The sequence below is a fragment of the Centropristis striata genome, chromosome 4 (assembly GCF_030273125.1).
Source record: "Centropristis striata isolate RG_2023a ecotype Rhode Island chromosome 4, C.striata_1.0, whole genome shotgun sequence".
Classification (NCBI taxonomy): Eukaryota; Metazoa; Chordata; class Actinopteri; order Perciformes; family Serranidae; genus Centropristis; species Centropristis striata.
In genome coordinates this window covers 12,194,715-12,204,545 of record NC_081520.1, presented here as the reverse complement: position 1 = coordinate 12,204,545, position 9,831 = coordinate 12,194,715, and the positions used below count along the sequence as shown (strand labels likewise).

Below are 9,831 nucleotides of genomic sequence, written 5' to 3'. Positions count from 1 at the left end.
TTACACATTCAGGAATCTGGCGTTGTGTGCAGCAGCACAGTGTTATTATCACGCAGTGCAGCTTGATAAACATGCTCCCTCAGCAGTTTCAGGCAGACATTATATGTATTCACTGAAGATAAGCAAAAATGCTTGTCTCAATGTTATTCCCTAATGTTGAGCTTCCCGTTTCACTCTGCTGTGACGTCTTCATAACTGGTATTAGTGTCCTCATCAGGGGATGTGAACTCTCCGGGGAGGCTCCATCTCCTGCAAAAATTAACCCGCTCCCTCTCCCAGCGCTGCAGCTCAGCATCACAGTGATTAAAGCATGACCCATGATATGTCACCACACTATACCCCCTGCCTTCATACCCTCCGGTGGTTTATTTATATCCTCAAAGAGCTATAAATCCCCAGGTGAAAGTGCTGCCCTTTTCACCAATCAATCTCCCCTCCTGGGCCACTTTGCATTGCAACAGTAAAGTCAGAGCAGCGAGCAGGCTCGTGTGTTTATGAGATGGTAAATCACATATTATTTTCTTCAACAAAACATTGAATGTGTTAATGACATAACCAATTTGAAAGTTTCAGTGAGGGTAACTTTCACACCACTGGCATAACTCTTTGCTGCAGAAATGCTCAAACCCCCTCAGTGGCACTAAATAGTTTATAAGCATTTATGGCCCATGACCTTTGTAATTTTGGTTACCTCATTGAGGTTTTATGCATAAAAAAATACCTCTCAGTAGCTCTATTACATTTTCTCCAAGGCAAGCAAGGCTGCACTGGCACCACCTCCCCTGTGACCAGTGGGTGCACATCCACACAGACTGTCTGGGACATTTGGTTTTACAGTCTGTGAAAACAGCCTTTGTTAAACACAACATTCCTCACTAGTCACATTGGTGAGCCAGTCCTTGCACACCTCAAAACCTCCCACCCCCACCCCAGCCCCCTTTCTGTAGCCACTCATGGTCCCATCCCCTGCCAAGGCTTGACCATCTAGAGCAGAGAGAGGTCACCTCACTGCTGACGCCACACACTTGTGTTTGCAGCTCCACATAGGTCTCCAACATAATGAGCTCCCCATGAAATGACCCTCTGCAGCACACACTGACCTTTAGAAAGCATACGTGAAGACAATTAGGAAGCCGTACCTGTTAACAGAGAATATTTACATTACTGCAGGATAAGGCTCCTACAATGACTAGATCTGGTCATGGACTTGAAGGTTTATTGCCTACTCTTAACATTCCCCAGTTTTTAATATATTGTGAATGCATGCACATAAGTGACAGAAAGGTGACAGAAATTATCATTAAAATTCATTCTGTACTGTATGTGCACAATACATCCACTGGTTTAGAGACAGAAATGCCACATGCAAATGTAGGTTTATGCACCAGGGCATGCAGTATATTTATATGAAGGGTTCTCTAACAATATGGGGTTTAATCACAATCATAAACAGCAAACAAGATGGGGGTCATATCCATTGTAATAAAAATGTGAGTACAATGTGAAATACTGACTCCAACAAATTCATTTTAGTTCACTGGGAATGAAACTGCAAACAGTGCATCTAACTCTAGCAATAAAATAATAATAATAAAAAGGATTCCAATGGATTAAGATCGCCATCTGCTGGAATTTAAGGGGAATGTTCATCATTTTTTAAGACTTTTTTTAAAGGCAGATAAAGTCCGTCTGCATTAAACTCCTTTACAAGATTGACCACCCGTCCACACTTTAAGGTACATCTATATAATTTTCTAACCTGTGTGCTGGAAACTTAACTCTCCCATCAATAAATTATTATCTTGTTTAAAAAGTCTTTCTCAGTTTTTGGGCAGAGGTAGACTGGTTTGTTTACTGTGCTGTGAAAGTGTGGAAAGAGAAGATGCTGTAAATGAAGTGATGACAGGGAGGTAGCTGAGAAATGACCTAAAAGCTCTAAAGGAGAGGCCAGACATGGGTAATTTGCAGAGAAGTAAGAGTTGCTGAGTGAAAAAAAGAGATACAAATAGTTGGTAAATCCCTCCTGAAAATTTTCTCAGAGATGTATGAGTGGGAACCAGTGGGAAATTGGCAATTTTTGATTTGCATGGATGGAAAATTCATAAAACATGATTTAAGAGCAACATTAAAAAAATGCAATACCAGCAGCTGATTGGTTAAATTTCACAAAGACAGTGTTTGTCAGCCAACTGTGTTGTCTTTGGGTTTTGCAGTGTTTATGAAGTGGCTTCTGGTCACTTTAGCAAACAGAGTATTTCCCCGAGGTGACCACAGAGGACATTCTGTTCACATAGTTGGCGCAGACACCCGTCATCTGTATCACACCAACAAACAAGTCAGAAACAATCTGGCGAAATCTGGTTTAAGAAAAACTCTCATCCTTTGGCAACAATATGAAGTGGACACATTGTTTTCACTCCATTTTTAGCGCCGGTTGAATGTTTTTCAGTCATTTAGATCAACGGGATGTTATAAAAAAACAAGCCCCTGCAACACAAGACTGAATCCAAATCCACAGGTCCACACATTCCACAAAAATACAATGGTACGGTTGACCAATATTAGCCTATCACAGAGTGATATGAAAACATATATAATGCAGAAAATGACCTTTATGAAGCCTTTTGTAAATAAATAAATGAATAGAATAATATAAAGTAATTCCTAAATAACTTTTTTTAATATCAATATGATTTGATGAATCTGAAAACTTTTCACAGACTGCCATAGTGCCATGAACCACTGGAGGTCCCTAGACCCTGCTTTGAGAATCACTTCTCTAAACAAAATATTCATTTGTAAACATGATATCAAATGCTACGTTTCATTTTCTGATGCCATTGCACCAAGTAAAGACCAAAAATAAACAGCAATTATACCGTGTCTTGTCTTTATTGTAATGATTTAAAAAAAACCACAAACATTTGATGTTGTCAACTCACAATACACAATGGATCGAAAACATTATCCCCTATGCTGCAGACAAAGGTCTTAATCATTATTCAAATAAATAGTCTTAAGGAGGTGCTGAATGTGGACACTTCCTTATTTTGTGTGATGCACTTTTTTCAGATTTTCTGCAGATTTAAACACATACATGTGAGCGAAATCTACACAAGAAGTCACAGCATATTAAAGACCCTAAAAGAGAGAAGACGTTGTAAGGATGATGAGAAAAAAAGTAATTTACTTTGAAAGCAAACTTTTTAATACTTTTTTTGTGATAGCATTTGTTTCAGTCTTCTCTTAGATAAGCCTCAGGCACTTCTTCCTCATCGCTGTTACTCTGTGCGGACATCCTTTCAACCTCCATTACTTTAGTCTCGGCCAACTTTTTATCTGCTTCCAATGACATTTTCTGTGCCTCCTCCACCTGCGAAAGGGCCACTTGAATGTTTGTCCTCACTGTGATGGATGCATGCTCAGCTCCTGGACATAAACACACACAGATGCAAACAGACACTCTGTCAAATTGTTGAAAAAAGTTAAAAGTTTGACATTAAACCACCTCCAGTTCAGACATTAGGTGTGAACATTCAGTAGGGACTCCTGTCCATCATCTCCATTTTGTTCTGCACAAAGCCCTACTGAGTGACAGCAAATGATCCATACACTGTCCAAAGTGCAACACTGACAGCAGCTGAATAGGAACAGGCACAGACAGCAACGCACAATGCTTTGAGGAGATGATTCACAGCTTAACACTCTGATTTATCATTGCAAGAGCCCTGAGAAAACCCGCTTCAACACTTCAACCATAACATCCGCACCATTCGCTCACACGGCTATATAACCCCTCTGATATCGTCTGGTACACACCTGAGGCGTAGGCTGCTTCGGCTGCCGTCTCACACAGCTTGACTGCGTTGACCCAGGATGACTCAAAACGCTTGCAAAGATCTTGTCTGTCACTAATCTGTCAGGACAGAGAGGAGAAAAAAGTCAGACTAACAGATCTACAACTGTTTGTTGTGTAGAGTTTGCAAGTCTGCTGTCATATTTATGATGTGGCAATCAATAAATTAACAAAACTGAATGCTATGCTCGGGTTTGTTTTGAAGTACTTTACTACAACATAAACTGACCTCTGAACGCTGGCCAATGATCACCTGCCAGATGGTATTTTCTTCTGCTGAAGTCAGTCTCCCCAGTGAATCCAAATATCGTCTTTGAAGGGCAATGAGTGTGTGCACAGCCTGTTAGCAAACACAGGCAGGACAGACAGTTTACATTTTAAAAATCAAACTATGGAGGCAGCGTAGAACAGAGGAGGATTCATACACTTTTCAAAGTCTTCAAACTTTTCGCCTGTGGTTGACACATTTAGACAAAATAGGCTGTAGAGACATATTGTCTGCTGCAACCCTGAATGTTCTCTCAAAAGCCCTGAATCTTTTACTCTATTAATTGTTGGGTTGCTGTCTTGTGTGTATTGTGTTTCATTCAGTCGTATCACGTAGCTAGCTAACTACTTTATTTACTACGGACAGAAGAAAGGAAGCTTTTCATGAGGGGTTAACCCCAGCTGCCATCCAAAGAAAATGGTTCAGATGAACCACAGCCAGATGTTTTAAGTTTGTGAATCTAAAAACCTAAAACAACTCGTTGCTCGTTGCTAACCTTAGCTGATTTGACTGTGTTTTAGGTGTCAGGTGAGTGCGTTTTTGTAACACAGATAAGTCAGCTAAGAAACAGGCATCACAGCAAGGGACAGCAGGTGGATAGGCTGCAAGCTAAGATCTAGGGACTCCAGAATGTGGCCCAAAGCAGGTGCATCACCCACAATACCTCCTTATTGTGTATCTCACCTTCTTGGCAAGATCCAACCTGCATGGCAACTGGTTAAGATAATGATATGACCATGGGTCAAGGGATGGGACCTGAACAAATGAGGTACTGGTATTGGCGCAAGCATGGACACTTGAACGCTATACAGGGTGCATCTTGCCAAGAAAATCAATGGAATTTATAATAATACTGCAATATCCAAAGTTCAGCAAAGAGCAGTTACCAAAAACTGGTTTGAGCGGTTTGAATGGCTAAAGTACTCCGGGGCCAAAAACTCCACTTTCTGATTTTCATATTGTCTGTATGAAAGGCTCACTCCACTAAAGACAGGTTTTCAAATTGGATAGTTTGTAAATATAGCCCCAATTCCAAAAAAGTCACACTGTGAAAAATGTAGTTTTTCCTTGTCCAAATCAAGGGTCTAAGGCAGGGGTCGGCAAAAAATGTTGTAATGGAGCTGCAAACCTTATTTTGACCCTTACAGTGAGGACAAAACAGCCGACTGAGTCTAAATTAGCCTAGCAGCATCACTAATAAGTCATAATGAACATTTATTATTAAGATTTTGTCAGAATTCAGTGAGGACCCAAGTGCAAATGAGAAGCTGGACACTGAAGAAATATCTCAGGACATATGGAATTGAAAGCTAGCCTAGAGAAACTCAAAACTAGACTTGAAGTTGACAAAATATAGAGGTTAAGGTGCTGGGCTGTTCACTTTCGTAAGCCATGATGGACATTTTAGTTGACTTAAATGTTAAAACATTTTCATATTGCCATATGTAAAGTACACATTTGTACAGCTGAAGAATACAATTTGCTGCAACAATGATGAATGAACATTAAAATATAAAGAAATAACTGTTTCATTTCACATGATTTTTCTGTCACAGCCACAGGGAGCCGCTGCAGATGGCCTGAAGAGCCACATGTAACCCTGGTCTAAGGATAGAGGGTGTTTTATGACGTAAGGAAAAGCACCTTGAGGCAAATGTCTGATATATAAACTAAATTTACTAGATTTTTAAACACACTGGGCCTCATTCATGAAACGTGAGCAGAACGAATTTGTGTGTAAACCGTTCGCAGACGTAAATTTACGTGCATCTCCGCATTCATCAATATTTTAGTAGCTCCGATCTTTTCGTAGCTACTAACAAAATCTACACATGCTGCTGACCACACGTAGTGCTTGTGTAAATTTAAGAACGCATATAAATAATGCTCGTCACTGTTGGAAATTACAATTTTAATTCATAATGCGTTCTGTTATGTACACAATACGCAGATGCCTTTGAAACATGTGATATAAACATGGCAAACGATTAAAAATATAACATATTTAGTTAAATTAGTTGGCAATTGGCGGGATTAAGATTCAGATTAAACTCATAATTGTGAATTATCTATGTAAATTGACGCATCCTGCCTGCAGTTCTCAGAGGTATCATTAAATTAATGCCAGAGTATATCCAATTTCCATATGGCGCACAACGGCAGACAGAAGTAATGCAGGGGTTCAGTGCAGTTGCAAACATGCCAGGTGTTATCGGTGCCATAGACTGCACACACGTACGCATCAAGGCTCCATCCGGTGATGCATTTGCTTACATTAACCGGAAAAACTTTCATTCCGTGAATGTGCAACTGATCTGTGACGCAAAGTGTGTATTGTTAAACGTTGTGGCACGGTGGCCCGGTGGGACGCATGACGCATTCATCCTGCGTAATTGCGCAGTTGGCACGCATTTGGAGGATGGAGCTGTGAGAGACGGCTGGCTCATTGGTAAGAATATAGCCTGCATAATCACATGTGTGTGTTATATATGGACTTACCTTTCTATATCCATAGGGGATAGGGGTTACCCACTGACGCCGTGGCTTATGACCCCACTGGCCAGCCCGCAGACACCACAGGAGCATACAATGAGGCGCACGCGGCTACTCGGGCCGTTGTAGAGCTCACCAACGGGGTATTTGGACTCTGAGCGTCCTCCTCCTGTGGCAGATGTACTTTTTTTGTGTGCGCTAATGCGTTTCTTTGCGTCAAGTTTAATGTCAAACCATTTACGTTTAACCTCGGACGTAGTTCTTTGCACTACAGAAACCACATTTACTGCGTCCGTCACCTCCCTCCACGCTTTCGCTTTGCCTGTCCCTGTCACACCACTACTAACAGATGAAAATAAAACATTTTTTTGGACTCCACTTCTCCCAAAATAACTTCAATCTCCGCTTCGGAAAAATTCTTTTTTCTTTCTCGTTCTTTTTTTCTTTGTGCCATGACTGACAGGTTGACAGGATGCCTCTACACACCTCCTTATATGGTGGTCATTAGCAATTCATGGGCGGGGTTCATGCTAATTGCTGATTACCGGGAGCGCGCTGCCACCTTACGATGGATTGGCATTCATGATCATACACACGTGTTTACGATCAGATCTGAGTTTCCCGCGGCGTTCATGAATCCGGAGTAGGTTTTTAGTAGCGTAGGCTTTTATGTGCAAATCTACGCACAAATCTACTAACGTTTCATGAATGAGGCCCACTGTACTTGCATATTTTTTCTGCAATTCTAGGATGTAAGCAAAATGTTTGCCATGAGATCAAGACTTACTTTTGAGTACTCTGTGATGGCATCTATGAGAGCCAGAGTGGTCTGGGAGAGAAAAGTGCTTGAGCTGTCTGTAACCAGAGAGGCTGCTCGTCTGATCAGAGAGTCATGGGAGAGGTTTTCAACCTGAAACAGAGACACAGGGAGAAACATACAAGATACACTATTTGATTCAATTTAAAATATTGCACAGACTACATTACTCCAAAACAAAGCTGCATAAAATATTCCCTGAAGTATCTCCTTTGTGTGAGAAATGTGAGTCCATGGAGGCTACCTTATCTCATAGTTTCGCTCTCAACTTCAAAACTATTGGCATGAAATATTTGATTTATTTTTCATTGATTTTGGGGATTCAACTAGATCCAGATCTTATTTTAGTAATTCTGGGAAGATCTGAGAGGCTAAAGAAGCTAAATAGTGCACAACAGCACCTTCTGGCATATGGCCTTATAACAGCAAAAAAACGGATCGTACTTAACTGGAAGAAGAAAGAGGTCCCCTCATTTAAGCACTGGTTGACTAATTTGACAGACACCTTACATTTGGAGAGAATTCGATTTATGTGAAAGACAAGTTGTGGGACTTTGATCAAATCTGGCAACCTTTGGTTTCTCATCTCGAAAGAGAATTTGATTGAGTCCCTAGTTAAATGCACTCCTAAGGGGGATGGCGGGGGGTGGGGGGTATGTTTCATCTGCTTTGTTTGCAGGGCTCTGCTTATTTACTTGCTATTCATTTTTGTCATTAGTCTTTTTTGTCAGGGATTAGTTTTTCCCACCTTCTGTAAAAAACAAAGGAGACATAACTGTCGACTGTTAATTTCTCTGTTAAGTGACTGGTTTCCCAATAAACATATTTGAAACAGAAACATACAAGATAAGTGTATGCTGTGAGTTAAGGCGGCTGTAGTTTGGTGTAGTAAATAAGGTGAAGCACTCACCTGTTTGAAAGGTACAGCACACAGCCCAGCGCCCACAGTTACAGACGCCACACCTGTGTACAGAATACTGGTCCATTTCCCCGCTTTATGTGCTGCAGGTTTGATGCTGCTGAACAGGACACGAGCTGAACTCCTGAAGAAAACAGACAGTTTCAGTTTACCTCTCTGGAGTCCATCTATTTATTGAAAATACACGTTTTATTTAAAGTAATAACTTAATTTATATATCATATGTAAACAAGCTGAAAAAGCTAGTTAAAAGAGCAATCATAGGAGCTTTCACAGTGTGCCATTTATGTTTCTAGACCATTTTAAAATTGTGAATTTTCTTTCTACAATGAAAACTATTACTATTTTTAATTTACATGCAAATAGACTGTTTTGTAGTTTTATTTATTTTTTTCCTGCTGTATTTGTGTGTAAATGGTAAAAAAATAAATAAATAAATACATAAAAATAGTACTTTTCCATAGACACATGTGTCTTTTGTTTGTATTTTGGGTTCCTGGCAGCTTTATACTTAATTAAAATAAAATGAAAAATCTGACTGATAGCCAAGTTTGTGTCGATAAAATGGAGCCATGCATGTGATGTAAGGAGAGACTGAAAGATGCTAAACAGAGACAGAAACGAATGCATAGGAAGTTGACAATTTTGAACCAAAATCTCCTGGACTTCAGAGGTTTAAAGCACAAATGTCCTGTCAAATCAAAGAAACTAAGAGTCACGCAGCGTTGTTTAGCCTAATGATCATATCTTGTCTGTATGTTCGCTAACGCTGCCTTGTCCTGACATTAACACTGAAAAGCTAAAGGAGTCGATTAAAGGAGCAAGACTGGAGCAAGACTGAAGCCAGCGTAACATTGCACTCAGTCAATAGTCTTTATTTAGTCCCTTGTGTGTCAGAAACTACGCTAATAAAAAAGTCAAACACTGAAAAACAGGTTTAACGTGTATTCTGACAACTTCCGGTTGTTGTTATGAAACAAAACATTGTCATTTCCCAACTCTACAGTCGTCAGTAGGATTTCGTTTTCAAGAGGAGAATAGTTTACTCTAACATGTATAAATTATGGTACAATATGCACTTTTTCTTTAACGTTATCTAACCGCAAAACACATCCTACCTGAGGAGACGGACGCAAGTTGTTATCCTCCTCAGCGCGGCCATGTTGGTCCGCCCTAATAAAATGTTCGTCGTCACCGAGCAAAAGTTCCCCCGCTGAGAAGCTGCCACACAGACTGACACTGTCTCCCTCTGCTGGTGACAGCAGCAACATTAACTTGTGCTCAGTCATGCTTGTCTGCTCAGAGAACAAACTGTGATGACCCGAGGGCTTGTTAACCATCGTATAGTGCAAAATGCGTTGATGTTTTATTATTATTTTTATTTTTATAAACCTGTCTATTGAAACACATCACATCATGTTACATGACCTTCACAAATAGATGCATGATTTCCCCCCTCAAATAAACAAACATACATA

At 40.3% G+C, this 9,831-nt stretch overlaps 1 protein-coding gene across 1 annotated transcript; it reads right to left on the bottom strand.

Annotated features, from left to right (window-relative positions):
* Positions 1 to 2,873: 2,873 nt before the first annotated feature.
* diabloa (diablo, IAP-binding mitochondrial protein a) lies at positions 2,874 to 9,550 on the bottom strand. Its single transcript, XM_059330665.1, has 6 exons — positions 9,472 to 9,550; positions 8,345 to 8,477; positions 7,405 to 7,527; positions 4,086 to 4,196; positions 3,820 to 3,916; positions 2,874 to 3,429 (listed from the first exon to the last, which is right to left on the bottom strand). Exons 1-6 carry the CDS (start codon positions 9,513 to 9,515, stop codon positions 3,236 to 3,238), a joined length of 702 nt encoding a protein of 233 aa, XP_059186648.1. The 5' UTR covers positions 9,516 to 9,550; the 3' UTR covers positions 2,874 to 3,235.
* Positions 9,551 to 9,831: the final 281 nt, after the last annotated feature.

What these genes read in the sequence shown, in the direction of transcription:
- diabloa (XM_059330665.1), bottom strand. Translation starts at nt 9,515, where the DNA reads ATGGCCGCGCTGAGGAGGATAACAACTTGCGTCCGTCTCCTCAG. An exon ending in CCATCACAGAGTACTCAAAA is followed by an intron (nt 4,197 to 7,404) that starts GTAAGTCTTGAT and finishes GTTTGCTAACAG; the next exon opens with GCTGTGCACACACTCATTGC. An exon ending in TCATTGGCCAGCGTTCAGAG is followed by an intron (nt 3,917 to 4,085) that starts GTCAGTTTATGT and finishes CTGTCCTGACAG; the next exon opens with ATTAGTGACAGACAAGATCT.